The sequence below is a fragment of the Toxorhynchites rutilus genome, chromosome 2 (genome assembly GCF_029784135.1).
Source record: "Toxorhynchites rutilus septentrionalis strain SRP chromosome 2, ASM2978413v1, whole genome shotgun sequence".
Classification (NCBI taxonomy): Eukaryota; Metazoa; Arthropoda; class Insecta; order Diptera; family Culicidae; genus Toxorhynchites; species Toxorhynchites rutilus.
The window spans coordinates 12,725,191-12,744,301 of record NC_073745.1 but is presented as its reverse complement, the minus strand read 5'-3'; the positions used below and the strand labels follow the sequence as shown (position 1 = coordinate 12,744,301).

General features: G+C 39.2%; 1 protein-coding gene across 1 annotated transcript; it reads right to left on the bottom strand.

The window, feature by feature from the left end:
• Positions 1 to 10,689: 10,689 nt before the first annotated feature.
• LOC129766944 (maltase A1-like) lies at positions 10,690 to 12,853 on the bottom strand. Its single transcript, XM_055767541.1, has 4 exons — positions 11,635 to 12,853; positions 11,473 to 11,580; positions 10,925 to 11,412; positions 10,690 to 10,864 (listed from the first exon to the last, which is right to left on the bottom strand). The coding sequence occupies exons 1-4, from the start codon at positions 12,775 to 12,777 to the stop codon at positions 10,759 to 10,761; spliced, it is 1,845 nt and encodes a 614-aa protein (XP_055623516.1). The 5' UTR covers positions 12,778 to 12,853; the 3' UTR covers positions 10,690 to 10,758.
• Positions 12,854 to 19,111: the final 6,258 nt, after the last annotated feature.

Genomic DNA, 19,111 nt, shown 5'->3' with positions numbered 1-19,111 from the left:
TTTACGTTAAATTTATTTACGAGCTAAAAGACACATTTAACTTCCATCCGTTAATCTCTAGCTGTTTGATTCCGGGCACTTTATTTGTGACCCCGACGTGTTCTACGATTTCGGCTATCACACCTGAGCGCAACTGGCTGTGTCGTTTTTTCTTATCGCCGAGACACCCATCAGTAGGGAAGAGATGTCGAATAAGCAACGCCTGGATGATGAGATTACCCGTTTGCAAGAGTTGTTAGGAACACAAGCAATCAATACGAACAACGCAGCTGCTACGACGGGGTCTGGGACCTTTCTGGAAGAGTGGCCGCATTACGCTAGCCGGAATTACTAGAGAGGATATTCGAATATACATTCCTCGCATGCTGCTTGGACATTATTCGAGTTCCACCGACTGACGATATATAGGGTAGATAGGGGCAATATGACCAGGCGGGCGAAATGGGCCACCGTTCGTTTGGGCTTGTTATTGAACCAATAACACTTATTTGCCAACAATTATGTTAGAAATCTCCGTATCTCCGTGAAAACCGTATTCAGATTCAATTGTTGTATAAAGATATTGAGAGAAATATCACACTGACTAATTGTCACGAAAAACATATAAAAACAGTCAATAAAATAAGCTCTGTACGCTCTATGCTGAAATTTATGACTCTGCTCTTTATATCAATTCGTACTGGTATTATTTCTGAACATTTTCACTGATTTATTGCGCTGCTTTGCCGTTCCATGTAAAAGAACGATTCATTTTTATTGAGTGTAAATGTACGGGGCGGAATGGGCATAACTGCTTGGGGCATTATGACCAGGTATTTTTTCAACATAATTGTAAAAACAGCTGTCAAAATTTGTAAACATGGTTAGAAACAGTTATATGTGGAATCGCGGCCACCGATGCAGCGAAGAGAAGTACGACAGTGTGACAAGCATCCTTAGTGCAGTGTGTCCCGCGAAACACTTAAACGTTATCTACGTTGTGCAGATCCTTTGCTGCTCCATATTTCTCACCCTTTCAATAGTCAAAAGCAATTAGCCGGAATAGATTCCCTGGCTGGTTTTCGAAAGTGTCACCCACAAATCTCACTTCGGACACCAGAAGCAGCATCCGCCGCTAGGACTAAATGATTCAATCACGTTGCAGTTGGGAAATTCTACGATTTACTGGAGGACGTACAGCAGAAATACAACACTCTACCAGAAAGGCAATTCAACGTCGATAAAACATCAGTGATTCCAGTAACTATCTTTGTTTCCATAGGAGCAGCAAGTAAACTAAAAATTATTATCTTTATTCAACAGGTGCAGACCAAAAATTCCAAAATCTCAGCAATGCGGAGACGAAGGCAGATGAGCGCAGGGTGCTGAGCAAGGAATAACCATTATAGAATATTCCACAGGACACCTTATGTTGCTACTGTGGGACACAATCCAGTTCCTCTACGGGTGGCGATAAACGGAACCAATGCTATCGATGCACAGATATTCTTTGTTCCTGATTTGAGCAACGTAAAATTGTAGCCCAATCACTTTGATCACATTGTTATTTTTTGTACATGCAAACTGAATGGAGTCCAATGGAATACAAGTAAAAGTTGCAAAATAGAATAATCTTTCGTTTTATGAACTCGTTACGTTATTCCCCTACGAAAACATGCTTAAATTATTGAATCAATAAACATGGTCATAATGCCCCGCATGGTGGCCCATTTTGCCCTGTAGTGTTTTCGATCGATGGAAATGGAACATATTTTTAAAAGTGTAATTTTTCCACATAAATCTTTTTTAAAACGTATTCATACAATCTACATCGATCAATAAAGTTTAAAATCGCGAGGTTTTAATATGTAGCATAATTCATAGGTGTTTCAACATGATTTAGGACGTTTCGTTCTTAGGGGGACCATATTGTCCCTATCTACCCTACACTAAAATCAAGTGTTTATCTGATGGTACTAAAGATATAGGCTTGGCGGAACTACGTACACGAATTTCCGAAATTTCAAACGAGCTGGCAGCATTCCATCAAGAACGCAGCAGATCTCGTAGCAGAAGTTTCAACAGAGAGCTTTCGGAGCGGCTCTCGGGAATATCATCCGTATTGTTACTACCACAGAAAATTCGGAACAAATGAAAGAACTGTTGAGAGCCTTCTCAGTATGGTTTTTTTTCCTTTATTGATTTAATTAGGCTCAAGTGGATAAAGAGCCACCATCAAGCAATACATTTTAAAACTATTTGAATATATTATAACTACATAATTATTAACTTAAGTCTAATTAGCTAAAATTACAGTGCAATATAAAAAATATATAATTTATTCCTTCGTTGCCTCGTCGGTATTATCCTTGTCTTGAACAGTGCCTGTGGTGGGTCGTAACAACTACATCGCCAGTTGATGTAGCAACGGTATCCTTTGGTAGTGAGTGCCTCCTTGTTATGTTAATAGCTCCTGTAATGATCTTATCTCAACGGGTACTAAGTTTTGTTTGTGTAATAGGAAAGGAAGGGAGAATGGACAGTGGGAGTAGGAGATGTGACCTAAATAATAACATTAGCGCTTCTTAGGAAGGCATATATGGGGAACATAAAATTAGGGTCGCGAGTAGCTAAGATATTGCGAACTGTCATGCGTGAGTGTACTCCTTGAGCCTCTAAATCGGCAACCAGTTTAATTCTTTCATTGCAAAATTCATTACATGACCAAACAACGTGCTCGATGTCATGATATCCTTGACCACAATTGCATAAATTGCTAGTAGCAAGACCTATGCGGAAGAGATGCGCATTTAGCGCGGAATGATTGGACATCAATCTGGACATAGTTCTAATAAAATTTCTGTCAAGATCTAACCCTTTAAACCAGGCCTTCGTTGAAACTTTGGGGATAATAGAGTATAGCCATCTCCCAAGGTCATCTCTTGTTCCATTGGTTTTGCCAACTGGTGAGTGACTGCTGTCGGGAAATGGAGAAGAATTCCCGATACGCTATTTGTCTTTAAAAAATGTGCCCTGCATACTACCCATCTTTGCGAGTGTATCCGCTTTCTCATTACCAGGAATAGAGCAATGGGAAGGAATCCAAATGAAAGTGATTCGAATAAAGGGTGTGTCACATCAAATTGCATCACGGAAAAAACGCTGTAGAAATTCGCCCAGTAGACCGATCCTTTTGAAAATTTTAGACAGTAAAATAAAAACTATAAAACAACTTTTGGCATTTTCTTTTTATTCATACTTCGAGCCCAAGCCCGTATGCTCGCGCCTTCCTCTTTACCCCGTCCATAAGGTTCTGTACAACGTCAGGTTGTAGTTTTTTTTTGAACAGAAATCCATTTTCTCTTGAAGTCCGCCTCCGATTTGACAACTTTTGGGTTCTTCCGGAGGGCCTGCTTCATAATCGCCCAATATTTCTCTATTGGGCGAAGCTCCGGCGCGTTGGGCGGGTTCATTTCCTTTGGCACGAAGGTGACCCCGTTGGCTTCGTACCACTCCAACACGTCCTTTGAATAGTGGCCTAAGCGAGATCCGACCAGAAGATGGTCGAGCCCTCGTGCTGCTTCAATAGTGGTAGTAAGCGCTTCTGTAGGCACTCCTTAAGGTAAACCTGCCCGTTTACCGTGCCGGTCATCACGAAGGGGGCGCTCCGCTTTCCGCAAGAGCAGATCGTTTGCCACACCATGTACTTCTTGGCAAACTTGGATAGTTTCTGCTTGCGAATCTCCTCCGGAACGCTGAATTTGTCCTCTGCGGAGAAGAACAACAGGCTTTGACGTAGGTTTCGTCGTCCATTACCAGGCAATGCGGCTTCGTCAGCATTTCGGTGTACAGCTTCCGGGCTCGCGTCTTCCCCACCATGTTTTGCCTTTCGTCGCACTTAGGAGCCTTCTGAACCTTGTATGTACGCAGGTTCTTCCGCTGCTTGGTCCGCTGGACGAATGAACTTGACAAATTCAGCTTATTGGCGACATCCCGGACCGAACTTCTCGGATCACGTCTAAACTGCTTAACTACGCGCTTGTGGATTGGACGATTCCCAGCATCTTACCGATGTCCCGATGTGACAACTCCGGATTCTCGAAATGAGTGCGCAGGATTAATTCACGACGCTCTTTTTCGTTCGACGACATTTTTCCAAATTTACGAAAAATTGACAGTGAAGCGTGGCCAACGTGATCTATACACTCTTATCTGATTATAAGCGAAAGCTGAAGATATAATTCCTAAAAATTAAATTTCTACAGCGTTTTTTCCGTGATGCAATTTGATGTGACACACCCTTTACTTTTATCAACAAGAGAATTCAATGCATTCCTAATTTCGATAAGAATGATGCTTTCGTCTGTTGTTTCAAGGATTGAATGGCTTGTATACTGCTAAGACTATCCGAGAAAATAAAATAGTGATCAGGTGGTAAGGACTCAATGGTCTTAATTGCATGATATATTGCAGCCAGTTCGGCAACATACACTGAACAAGGGTCTTCAAGTTTATGAAAGCTAGTGTAATGTTTATTAAAGAAACCAAAACCAGTGGATCCGTTGATTCTTGAACCATCAGTGAAAAACATTCTTGAAGAATTGATATGGTTATATTTTGAAGCGAAAATATTAGGGATTAACGATGATCGAAGATGATCTGAAATGCCTCGAGTTTTGTCCTTCATAGAAAGATCGAAATCAACGGAAGATCTGCAAAAGTTCGGAAAGCTAACATTATTGACTGCTGAAGGTTTTATTTCTTGAGAAATGTAATGAGAGTACAGATCCATGGATCTCGACCGTTGGTTCAACTCGAGAAGCTTCTTACAATTCTCAATTACTAATGGGTTCATGAGTTCGCTTCGGATTAAGAAGCGATAGGATAGTTCCCAAAACCGAACCTGCAATGGTAAAACACCTGCCAAGACTTCAAGGCTCATGTTGTGTGTTGATTGCATGCACCCTAAGGCTAAACGCAAGCAACGATACTGTATCCTCTCCAGTTTAATGATGTGGGTTTTAGCAGCCGAACGGAAACAAAACGAACCATATTCCATGACTGACAGTATTGTAGTTTTGTACAGCCGTATAAGGTCTTCTGGATGAGCACCCCACCATGTTCCAGTAACTGTCCGGAGAAAATTTGTTCTCTGTTGACATTTTTTATTCAGATACGCAATATGTTTTCCCCATGTACATTTAGCATCAAACCAAACCAGTCTAAATATTCCCAATTGTGGAAAACTCATATTTCCTCCAACTCAAACGGAATACAAATTTACATTCGAATCAAAAATACAAGTTTTTTAAAATCTGCATTTTTGGGACGATTTAATTTGGAATTGCTTGGAGTGAAAAAATGCATGCGGGTACAAACATATCCCAATTTGCATTGTAACCCGAGTCGGTCGGGTCTGAAAAATGGGATAGTTACCAATGAACGCCTCTCCCGAGGGAAGCCGTTCACCACTGTTTCTGTGCCCAGCTGAGACTCTGCCAAAGGGCTGGTTTTTTTTTGAATCCCCCAAACAAGAGAAGATTCGAGTTCGACCGTCCCAAGCACGTTGGGGAACGAACTAATTGCTGTGGTTACTCGCAACAATAGACCTCAGATCGTTAAAATAGATTCCAGTCTGCCTGCGTTATCACCACAGGCAGTAACTCAAACAATCCACGTTTTCCCTTCACGCTTGGGAAACCAGAACCAACCAAAAATCATCAAAAAAAAATACTAACGGGGAAAGCAAGGCTTGCTTTCTTGTGGTTCTGCTGGCACCTGATCGCTGCACCGTGGGGTCCGGAACGGCTCTAGCTGCATACGGTGTGTCGGGATATCGCAACTGTTGGGCATAATATATTTCCACTTACGTGGAATGTAAGCATATATTTTATCTCGGTATCAAAGCAAGCACACATGTTACTCGACGGTTTGACCACGATGAGCACGATGTCACTTCCTAATTCTGTTGAAAAGAGCCACTAATCTAGTCACTATTTGAGCCACTAATTCTCTTTATCTATTCGAGGGAAAAACGTTTAGCTCTAATTATAATGCCTAAAACTAGTTCCAAAAAAATGAAAAGAAATCCGCGACTCACTAACCTAAGCTAGCACACCGAGGCTCTTGGTAATGCCCATCCTCTTCCACGATCCAGGATTAAGTGATCGATTAGAATTCAAAAATCCTCAGATCAGCCAGGCGGAGATTAGTTTTGTCTCAGTTATGTAATTGCCACAAAAGTGAGCAAGTACATAACATTTGCAAAGTCGATTATCGCGGGCAACAATTGCATCAATCTTTAATGAAATGGCCATCCACAATTATTTTCGAAAAAATGGAACAATCTGGATTCCGTCCAGATCAATACGGACAATGTCAACCAGGGGAAAACAAGTACGATTCGTGAGACAACTGATCATCACCGATGGCTGCACAACAGTTTCTGAATAGGTTTTAGCGATAGAAGAATATCCTAAGCAGAATATTGTGCAAAAGCCGAGGCGCTTCCTAGTCGTAGTAAATTATTATTATCGACTATTTCTTCCACATGTCGCCGTTCAACTAACTGTGTAAACTGATACCATCAAACAAGAAGAATGATAAAACAACGATCATTTGGACCCTGGAAAATAGAAATCCAATGGAATGCGTTGCATCTTGAACATATTCGACCGTTTCAGTAGACGGGCCGGAGGCAGTGGCAATCTCCGATATGAACACAAAAAAAAAAGGTCGCCAAAGTTTTCATCGAGGTATGGATATCAGGATTTGGAATTCCAACAAAGCTGACATCAGATCAAGGTTGACAGTTCGAATCGCAACTAGTGAAATAGTTGTGCGTATTATTAGGCTTAGACCAAATTCATACTTCACCTTACCACCTGTGCAACTTGATTTCGCCGCTGAGAATCACCCATTGCACCCGGATCACGAATGCACATCTTACCTTGTTGGCTGTTTGACTCTCTCTGACGAGAGCTGCGGTTGTGATAATTGATCGAGCTCGAGACGGCATATAATATATGGTGGAATATGAGACGGCACGTCTTGCCTCACACATCCTCCTTCCTCTCCGGAAAAAGAATTTCAATGCCATAGAAAAAAAACTTGTAATTGAGCACTTAACAAGTATTGAAGCTGTTAATTTGGCTGCATGTATTGAAATGAATTAACAAAACAACAGATTAAGAAAATTAAATGGAGCGCTTTTGGTTGGCAAAAAAAAATCACAAAAGTGTGATGAACCAAGTGCCCACAGGTTTCTATGGTAACTGTTTCTTTCTATTATCTATATTAGTAGTTCATTAAACGTTTCACATTCCGCCTACCATTCCTCAAGGTTATTTTCTAATTCTTCTACTCAAACGCGTCGTGCTGAATTTACCGTCGTCTTTACTTTGAGATCGCCCAGTCTCATCCTATTCGCGAATAATACTTATCATAACTTTCACCGTCAAATGGTGATCATTATCAGAATTCATTGTTCTTGAGAAGTCTTCTTGATCAGCATCCCACAGCACCCAACACTGTACTCTGATGCTCAAACTTTGTAGATTTAACAGGTCGTGCAATGGTGCACCTGATTGGATGATCTATTATTTGATTATCGACATCCTGATATTCCGATAGTCATCCAAGCTTCTTATATGGACCGGTCATGCCAAGAGCAACGGTTTCCATACGCATTTTGGATAAAACTGTTATACATTTCCTTCCCGATTCATTACGGAACAAATTGCAAATTATTTTACCCACTTGTTTGCGTCATAAGCCATTCCAGGTCACTAAAACTGTCAACGGAAAAAAATCTCCAACGTGGCTTTAAGTGGATGTTTTGCGTGAGCTATCCCCAATGTTTAGCCTTGAAGCTTTTGAGGGATGGCGGCACAACCAGTTTCCACTATGATTCCTCCTATGGAATCTAGATCGCCGCTACGAATTTGAATTTCATCAAGCTCATCGGCCACGTTTGAGTTTCCATGGCATGAATAACGTTTCGTCTCGCTTCGTGCGTTCACAAATTTCCTCCTCGGTAAGAAATTCATTGTCCCTTAAATCTATGTTCATATGGACTTATTTTTTTGAAAAATACATTATCCACCAAGTGCCTTCCCAACAAAAAGTATGAGAATTATTCCACCGTTTTCACTGCCGTGCTACCCCTCCTACTCCTACCCTCCTACTTATTTTGAGCATATTTTCTCTCAGTTGCTGTGAATGATTTTCATACAAAACTTATTATTAGTGATGTATCTTCGCTGTTAACTTGAATCAATACAGTGTGCAATGCCTTAGGATATACATCTGGAGACAAAATAGTTTTGTTCGACTCCGAACAGAATTCCAGAGACGTCGCCGAAATAATCATGCGTCGCTTAACGAGCTTGAATGCGCTTTTATGTTCTTTGCCGCAGCTCCATTTCAACGCTGTGATAACTGACCACAAGGGAACATACATTCTCGCAAAATTCTCGATGTAGGCACAGTTGAAGCGGATAACTGTCGAAATGTTTAGATATTTTTCATCTTTGACACTTCAATATTAAAACATTTTCACTAGGCTCGTGTTCCAAAAATCTAAAACGCGTCTGATTGAACGTACATTTAGAGAAAGGTTATTGGATCTATGATTTGCAGGAATTGGGTAATGTTTCTCTCATCTGGTTTCTGCATATAAAAAAAACAACATCAATATATACAATATTATTATCCACAGCCTTGAGATTACGCACCATTTCGCGCTGGAACATTTCGGTGCGCTACTGATGCCGAACATCATACGAGTGAAACGACACATTCTGATTGATGAAAAAATATGGTGATTTCACGCGATTCATTACTTTATGCATCTGATAGACAACTTCATTTATCTCATCGATGAGGGGTACGGAAAATTCTCACTTAATTGCTTTGCCTTTTTCCTTCTACTCCACCAACCTATTTTGATAGGCACATCTGTGTAAAGATGTGTTTGTATTTCTTCTGCATGCATATATCAAGCGAGCGGCCTTCTTAGCTCGCTATGTATGTATGCGTTTCTCCCTTTTTTCTTTTATATGGCTCTCCCAGGGCACATATTTTTGCGGTTCTCTCTACACGCTTTGCTCTTGCATGATAAACGCTTGTCTAATCATGTTTTTCCCTCAGCCAGCCCTCTCACTGCATTGGGGTTTCTCACAGCTCGCTTTTTCATTAATATTTGCGGTTCTCCCAACACGCATTTTATTCCAGCTGTCCTCTCAACACGCTGTTTGTCATAATTGGATCTTTTTCTGTGGCTCTCCCAGCACACATTTATTTAGGTGGTCCTCACAACACGCCTTTTTTCATTAGTGTCTGCGGTTCTCACAACACGCATTTTATTCCAGCTGTCCTCTCAACACGCTGTTTTTTTCCTATAGCTGTTACTACTTTATGTGGCTCTTCCAGCGCACACTCTTAAATCGGCGGTTCTCACAACTCGCACTTTTTTATTCATGTTTGCGCTGCTCTCTGTGCCTCTACTCACTGTGTACTCGCAATACACCTCTCTTTTTCGCAGCGCACATAGTAAATTGCGACTCAACTTACTCACTTTTCCCTGAGCACAACAAATCCATTACTTTGGATTCACTTCTTCAAAGGTCGCACCAGATTATTTAATGGATTCCAATGCAAATAATAGATCATCCAATCAGGTGCACCATTGCACGACCTGTCAACGATTATTGCAAGTTGCAAAAAAATATCCTATTGACAGTTTATCTTGTTTTCTAAAAGGAATTTGGAACAGTTTTTTTTATGATAATGAATATAATAATATTATAATATTATTGAGGAGTTCTCGAAACGTAAACAGAAAGTCTAAAATCATCTTGAGAAGAATCTTCTGATAATAACAGCTCGTTGCCGTCTCCAACATCTGTTGAACGAAACGAAAGCGATGAAGCTGAATGAAACGTTGATGATATGAGTTGATAATAATTCAATTTGAATAACATTTTTGACATGTCAGTAATCACATCTTATTTTTAATCACGTTCAATCACGTGTTTATATTCTATTGTGTTATAATTTATTGAATGTTAATAAGTTTTTTTTTTTCAAATATCTGGTATCCGGCCGGATACCAGATATTCTGTTTAAATTAAAAACATTTTTGTTTGCAGGTGGGGAAAAAGTCTCATACGAAAATTGTTTATGAAGACAACTTTATATTATAGAGAAACAAATCAGCAACAATGTTGGAATTGTATGACCATATGGATGAATGAAAGTCAGGAATACGTGTTTCTAATAATTGAAAAACATAATGTGAAAATTTTCATTCAAATTTTAAAATTTGAAAACCAGCCGTGTCTTCTAATCTGGTAGAGATTACACTAACGATTTTGGGACCCAAATTATGGCTCTAACTTAAAGGCGCCACCAGACGTCAACGTCAACGCGAATTACCAATTTACCACCATCTGACATATCGTGATGTCGATGATGAACTTTTACAGCAGAGGGGTAGTGAGATAGGCGGTGACGGTAGGTAGAGTGAGATAGCGATAATCGTGTCATACACCTGATATGTTGGCATCAAAAACATGGCTGTCTATGATGAGGCAGAACCAAACGCTTCCTGTGACAGATCTTTGAACTATCCTTATTCATGTTTCGACGCGTTCATGTTTTTTCCACTCTGTAATTTGCGTTAAATTTATTTTCGAAATAAAACACATATTTATCTTCCTTCCGTTAATCTCTTGCTGTTTGATTTCGTGTACTTTGTATGCTTATGTCAAAACTAAACTAATGTTTGGCATTCAGAACCTCATAATAATAATAATCTCCTCCGCCACTGACGACAACTGATTCGAATGGATCCAGAACGATTCTGGTAAGAGGCACAGGCTCCCTGTAAAAGCACATAAAGAATTAAATTCATATCGAAAACATTGCTGTCACTCTGCCATACCCCAGATGATGAATAGAATTACCAGAAACCGCTTGATAAACACCGAAACCTCCCAAAGGAACGAATCCCATTTTAGAAATATCCACCACTTGCTGTGTGGCACCAATATTCGCCAATGTGGCCATAGTTTGCGATTTATCCAGTTCTCTTATAATGACGAGAACATTGCCTGAAACTACAGTCATCAAGGAGCCCTTTTTCCATGCTTGCGATTTTCTCAGCCATACCAGCCTCTGGTAAACCCTCAAATGGCTCTTATCCATGGATTTCTGCAACTTCACATTCACGTCCTTAAACGTGGGAGACACCGGAAGCCATGTTTTATCGGCTGTTGAAAATCCGGCATTCTTAAGGTAATCCCACTGGAACGGGGTTCTCTCTGGATCCCGTGTTGTGTACTGATACTTGTCCGGACCAGCATTACAAGCGGCTGGATCAACTGTATCGTTGTAGGAAATCCATACGTCAGTCATACCAATCTCCTCGCCCTGAAAGAAAATCAACATTATTACCGAACATAAGGAAGCCCTGAATGATACTAAGCGTACATTGTAGCTGATGCTGACACCCGGTAGAGAGAAAAGGATCATGTTCATAATATCGATTTTGTTTTCGCCAAACCTGCTGCCCACTCGATGTTGATCATGATTGCCCATCTGAAACGTGCACAATATTTCAATGGATGAATCATTTATTCATACTATACCTACCACCCAATTTGGTACTGCTTCCCCTGAAGGCATGTTGTTCATCCAGTGCTTGATAACATTTTCAATATCGTTCGCGGTTGAGTCCTTGTTCAAATCAGTAATGAATCCAAAATTGAAAGGAATATGCGACCCGGGAGCGGAACCGTTTCCATAATATTTCATAACAATATCAATTCTCGAATACGATTCGGTCATCATTATTCTCGCATCTCCGCCATTCTCTTTTTGAAAATCATCCAATACAGCGCGCCACTGATAAACCATATCAAGTGTTTCATTTTGATCCTGCGTGTAAATGTGGATTGTATAGCCCGGATCATTGGGGTCATTCGTGTTTCCGCTTAACGGTTCGTCAGGATAGTTTCCCTCGGCATCCTGTTCAATTTCAAACAGTGTCGGCACGGCATCGATTCGGAATCCATCAACACCACGTCTCAACCAAAAACGCATAACATCCTTCATTTGTTCAACGACTCGAGGGTTACGATAATTGAGGTCAGGTTGTTTCACAGAGAACTGATGCAAATAGTACTCTTTCCTGGTGTCACTCCACTGCCAGGCACTTCCTCGGAATATACTTACCCAATTGTTTGGTGGGAGAGGTTGAGAGATGTTCGCTGGATTAGGCTTACCCGGATGCCAAATGTAGTAATCCTCGAACCCATTTTCGCGGTTTTCTGACTTCTTAAACCATTCATTCTCGTCACTGGTATGGTTCGGTACAAAGTCCAAAATAATCTTCAGTCCATACAGTTTTGCCCTTGCAACGAGAACGTCAAAATCAGCCATTGTTCCATACTCTGGCTGAATGTCGTAATAATCGGAGATATCGTAACCAAAGTCTGCCATGGGTGACTTGAAAATTGGGGACATCCAGAATCCATCAATGCGAAGGTATTGTCCCAGATACGGTAGTTGATTCATTATTCCACGCAGATCGCCAATACCATCGCCATCGCTGTCTTTGAAGGATCGTGGATAGATCTGGTAGAAACTCGCTGTCTGCCACCAATTATTGTTGGCAACATGTTTTTGCATCAGTATCACCAAGGCTTCCCGTATTCCGAGTGGTTTCCGGGCACTAGAATGGCCAACGATCAACGTGAGAAACAATAGCAGCAAAACACTTCCTCCGAACGACATGATCACTGTTCACCGTGGCCGTGGTATGGCAACTGATAACGAACATGTAGTGCAAACGCCTTCGGTGATCGCCGAATGCAGGATTATCATATTACTCTTTGTTCAGTTGTTGTGGATGTATTGCCAATCTTTTTACTGCTGCGTTCAACCAAATTGTTTGCAAACAAGCATACCGACGGACGCGGAACAACGTTATACGATGGATCTATTTTTAGGAGCAGTAAATGGACAATAATTCGATCCCTTTGTCGGGCGTTTTCTGGTGATAATTTCAAATATAATAAATTTTTATGCTTGTAAGCTATGCTATTACATCGGCGAATTGACATAGTTTTCTGAAAAAGCGAAATATGCAATTTCTAGGTGAAACTGCACGCAAATGATTGGTTTCATTTTGACGTGGGACTACGTCTAACCGGAATATATGGGGGGTAAAATGAAAACCTAAACACAGAACATGCAGGAAAAAATGAAAGATTCCGAATGCTTATAACTCGAACATTTCTTACTGGATCGGAAAGATGTTTGCATCAATTGATAGGGAATATTTCTACGCTTCTATCGCTATTGATAAAATGTTATTTTTCATTAGCTAAACAAATGAATAATTGTAAAATGTTAAGCGTTATCTAAACGCCCTAACTGCCTCATTTTGATTGGCCCGATCTACGGTTTCCCTAATACAGCCATCAAAACCAAGCAGCCTTGGGTATATCGGCATTGCAAGTACATGAAAGTCGGGGGTATTTTTGTTCCGACTGAAATGTGTTTCCCTAACACAGACTTCAAATACATGGAGCTTAGGGAAATTGGCATTGCAAATACATGCAAGTCGGGGGTGTTTTTGTTCCGACTGAAATGTGTTTCCCTAACACAGACTTCAAATCCATGGAGCGTGGGGTAATTGGCATTCCAAATACATGTAAATCGGGGGCATTTTTGTTCCGACTGAAATGTGTTTCCTTAACACAGACTTCAAACCAAGATATCTGGGTAAATGGGCTCAGCAAATAAATGCAAACTGCGAGTACTTTTGTACTCGCTTGCCTTTGTGTAAACTAGAATATGTTTCCTTAAAACAGTCTTCCGGGGGTACTTCTGCACTCGCATGTTTTATTTTGCACTCCGAAAAGTGTTTTCCTAACACGGATTACATAAGCAGGTACGAACACAACGCTTTGGCTCGGTTATTCAAGATTACATTGAAGGATATGCCTTCATAACCGTTTGCTACGATAACGCCTACTGATTAAACAATATGCGTTCAATGTCCATGTCAAAATAGAAACTGAGTGCCTGAAGTTCATCAAATCAAGCAAATTCACGGTTCAAGATATACGTACACTTGAGAGATGCAAACTTCAGAAGGAAACGTAAAATAAAATAATCGTTTGATAATTCATCCGTTCCCATAATTTGTCCTAGGCATCATACCAAACGTAAAAGGACTGTCATTAAATTTACTTGTAACAAAGAACATAATCTATCACAATGCATGAATTGACCTTATATGTAATTATACAATATTTTTACTCACAAAGCAAATATATTGAATTCAATCAAATTCGGGAATTGTTTCATTCAATCAAAAATTTAATCAATACAAACGAATGATTGCTACGCTAAGGTAGTCCCACGTAAACCTTGCGGTTATATCATAGATATAACCCACCCATTTTTCTATTGAAATATCACAAAAAAGTATATGTAATTTAACCATTCCAGCGTGACGTGACAATGTTTTGACTCACCAAAAACAGTTTTTTCTCTCGTTTTAATGTATAAATCACACTATTTCCAAATAGTAAACGATTTCAAAGTAAAATTGAAAAAAAATCCTACAAGAATCTTCAGTTAAAGAATATTTTACAGTTGAATTCGCTTGTTTCCAGCCCCATACTTTTGTGACGTGACATACTTGATTACTTGACGAACGCAATGCTTTGGTACGGTTATTTCGAACGGCAAAGGAAGATATCCTTTCTGACGATCACAAAAACATTATCAGTGCGACCACAAAAAGTGGCCTTTGAACTGACGTTCAATCTTCAATCGTCTGAATCAATCTACTAATGCTATCAGCTCCCTAAACTTCTATGCATTCCGTTGATGTTGATAACCATTTGCTGCCAATACGTCGATTGTTTCAACAGTAGGGGAGGCCGTGAAGTACCTATAACATTAGATATTTAGAGAAATGTATACATAGTAAGACACTTTTACTATCGGTGGGAGTAATGAGGAATTACAGAAATCAAACCAAGAGTGAATTTTTCCTGTTCTCTTGCCTTCATGATCGATCACGAATATACGATGAAAAACTAAACTGTTTTTTTGATCGTACATGGTGTGACAGGAGAACATGCGAAATTTTATGGTATTTCTTTCGAATCTCATTTTCATCTACTTTAAACAACAATACCAATATTTTCGAGTTTAGTTATTTTTTTGGGTCCTTTCAAACATTGTTGGGTCCATACTTGTGTGATTTATACATGAAAACGTCACGGAATGGATCGTATAGTTTCGGTGACGTGACAACAACTTCTTGAGGCAGTTGAAATTCCTCTATTTGTAGACCGATTTTCACCAAATTTTGTGGGTTTCTGACCCTCATTATTTTCTCAGAGAAACCCAAGTATAAAAATGTTTAAACTTAGGTTCACTTAATAAACTAAAAAAATGCTCTATTTTTGTGACGTAGCAGCGCTTCAAAAGACCTGTTTTTCAAATCCTTGTTTCTCACAAATTACAAAATGAATCCTAGGTCTACCGACGGCTCTTCAAACAAGTATTTAATTAACCATCCAATGGTGTATAGACATTCAAGTTCGTTTAAGCGAGTGCAGAGATATCTCAAGAACCCATTCGGGGTGGTTTCGACTAAGCTGCACCATGCTTTAGGATGTATTTCGTTCTACGCAGAAGATACTGCTCGTTTAAGCTCTTCAAATCATTCATACTGCCTGTAAGCTGCATCTACTATTCGTACGGTCACTCCTCATAAGTTCTTGATAGAATTTTGATCTGGTAAACACGCTGACCAGTTCAGAATCTGAAGCCGCTATTCATTAAACCATGCCATGACTATCCGGAAGTTGTCTCAACAGCGTCTACGAAAACGTGAACCCGTATACGACTGAGCAGACCGATGGTAAATATGAAAGCATCTTCTCTTGGAGTTCATCGATTCTGCATTAAAACCACGTTTGAGAGTTTTTGTTTGTTTCTCTGTCAACATAAACCAAAAGTCCTTCGGGACCTATCGGGAGCTATCTGTTCTAGGACGGTCCGTGTTCGTTTAATTATTCAAAGTCAAATAAACAGCACATAATCTGCTAGCAGAGTAAACGGTAGGATAGGCGGCTCGGATAGTTAACCCTCCTGTACTCGCGTGCAAAATCATAACTCGTATACTCGCGCACAATGTCACAGACCGAAATTTGAACTTTTCTGTAATATTCCTATTGTGTTTTTTAGGCTTTATTGGTATTCATTTGAAGAAGAGATTGTAATTGAATGAAAAGACTCCAGAAAATATGTTTTCTTCGTTTTCATTCAGTTTTAATAGTCATCTGATTCAGCCTCTTCGAAACAGAGTAATTTTTGATACTCCAACACAAATAACGAAATTCGACTTTTTTCCTGCAACTGAATATGAATCATGAAAGTATAAAGAGCTATAAAATAACATAAAAACGTAATCATCGATTGTGGTTGCATTGGTGTAAGAGTCAGAACACACTTCATGCTCGAGACAAACATATTTTTACATTTAATGCAATTGTAGCGTGTCGAGTCTTTTTTCGAAGAAAAGAATGTATAGCGATCTTTTAGACACTTACGAGATGACAAAGGTTCTGCAATATGAAATTTGCTATTTCTAATATTCTTTGACTCTGTGTTCTTGGTAAATTAAGAATTAATGCATTTATTATGGTGCACTAAAGATGATATAAAAGGATTTCTAGGAACTTCCTGCAACTTGTTTTCTTGTCGATATTGTTCAGATCACATATTACAAAAAAAAAGTATTCCCGAAACTGTAAAACATATCCATAAGCCACCGTTTAGTTTATAGTTTGCAGTTTACAATTATTCCACAAGTCCAATTTTTTCACAACTGTGTATATGTTGACCATTGTATTTAGCGAATAACTATACGAATATCAAACATTTGTATTTTGCTTTTGCGCGTATGAATCTAACGACGAATAATATATGAATCTGTTCAATCCGGTGACAAAAAAGAACACTAAAATCAAATAAGAATAGTTCGGTAATGATCTTATGTATTATATTCAATAAATATTCCACGCCACTAACAAAAATTTATTCATTTCATTGAACAATATTCTAAAATAGGAAAAAAGATACTTGTCCAAAAAAGATTCTCCTATACTCGCGTTGGTGTGTCAGACCGAAAGTGTTAAAAAAGTTACACTCATCCCCTTCGTATCAACACCAGGTGAATGACTAAAACGTCAAATCCCTCATATTGCCAGTGTACCCAATATTGCTGCGGTTCACTGACATTTTGGTTCTATCAATTACTGTTGTTTAAACTCGGTCCGGTTATATAGTCGAATAGTGGCTAACTTCAAACTCCATGTTAAATGTGAACACCTCGATGTGAAATCGAAATATGAAAATCGCTCATGTAGTTAGTTTATTTTTACTATCTCCGTGATTCCAACGATTTCAATCCTCGCAAATGATATGTTGGTAAACAAATGACGCCATATTGATTTTGATTTTGGGTAGCCTGTATTCAATTGATTATAGAAATCGAATCGAGGATTCGATACGATAACTATCACTATCACACCGAGTGAAATCTGGAATTATAGAAATCGAGGAAAACTACTCGATTCGTTAGCAAGCTCCAATGTCAGCGGTTGTGATGAAATATTTTGAAACAAGCTTGAAATGTTGCACCAAGCACTATAGAAAGGATGCCAAATCTTTTTTTGAGGCATCTGCTATGAAAATGTATTTCCAAAAGTGATAATATGGGTATGTTTTGAAGAAAACTGGTATTCTCTCAACGAATGAAGCTTAATAGGCGTAATGCATGCATGGATGTGTAATAAAAACGGTATCATGGAACAATTTGCTTTACAAAAAATATAATTATTAGAAAATGAATCTTTTCATTTATTTTCACAACTACAATCTATGGAATTCCGTAGGGAGTCACACAAAAATTCCACTTTTTTAAGGAAAACATTTTTTTTGGATGTAATTCTCTTTTAGCGTCTATTTCTTGTTGTAGCGGCGTCAATAGCTTTATTGTATTGGGCCACCACCTTTGGCCCTGAATTCTCGCTTTTGTGTGCTAGTGTTTTATTTACCTTTCACCTCATGTCAATCCAAATCTGTATTTTAAAAAAATCATTATTGTTTTGCAAGACATTTCAGCTTTAGCATATGGTATAGAAAGTTTGGTATAGTATAGCAATAAAAAAGAAAATTGCTGACAAAAGTAACACGTACTAATATACGCTAGCAGGAATTTTTTAGGTAGGAAATTCGGTTGATAGTAATTCAAATGATATGATAAAATTTACTTATGAAGCTATATATATCATAACAAAGAAACACTTACTTTCTGGCATTCTGAACCAAGACGCATTGATGGTCTCAGCGCATTAGGCTGCTCACTGAATTCCTGAATTCCCACGTTTCCTTAACCGGGATTCTATTTGAACTGCCTCCACAAATACCTCGAACAATGTTTACATTCGCTTTCATTGGTTCAACAAGTCGTTCAAACAGGTGATGATTTGTCTGTCCACTCGTTTTCAGCCACTAAAATATGCGCTGGAAGTAAGTTCTGCATTGTAAATTATAACATGATTAATATGAATAATGTTGGATTGAACACTTACCTTGTATAGAATATTCCGGCAGCACCGTAAAACAAATACTGATCAAAACAAACGAACATGTGTTGAAAATTGCATATATTCAAGCGTTTCTGAAATGTTTCCTAAAGGAAAATATCAGGGACGCAAACCAAAACAAAATAATTCTCTGAAGATATGCAACAAGTGAACCAAACAACTCGAAAAGTTCTGACACTTGCATCGATAGCTATCACTTGCTCGGTGCTATCGAATTGCTCGATTTCTATAATAGTAAAATAGGTCTAACGAGCAAAATTCTTATTGCCTCGATTTCTATAATAGGGCCCGATGACTAACCCCTGATCAACGACGAATAAAGAAGCTAGAGAGAGCTAGAGAAAGTCGTAGAGTTGATGTTTTCTGAGAAATGAACGAGTTCTTGATTTCTCGGTCTCACAGACCTATGCGCGAGTATAGGAGTCGTT

Excerpts from the sequence above, each read along its gene's own strand:
- LOC129766944 (XM_055767541.1), bottom strand. The coding sequence starts at position 12,777 with ATGTCGTTCGGAGGAAGTGTTTTGCTGCTATTGTTTCTCACGTTGATC. Across the intron at positions 11,581-11,634 it reads AAGCAGTACCAAATTGGGTG|ATGGGCAATCATGATCAACA; the intron begins GTAGGTATAGTA and ends TGCACGTTTCAG. Across the intron at positions 11,413-11,472 it reads GTGTCAGCATCAGCTACAAT|GGCGAGGAGATTGGTATGAC; the intron begins GTACGCTTAGTA and ends ATTTTCTTTCAG.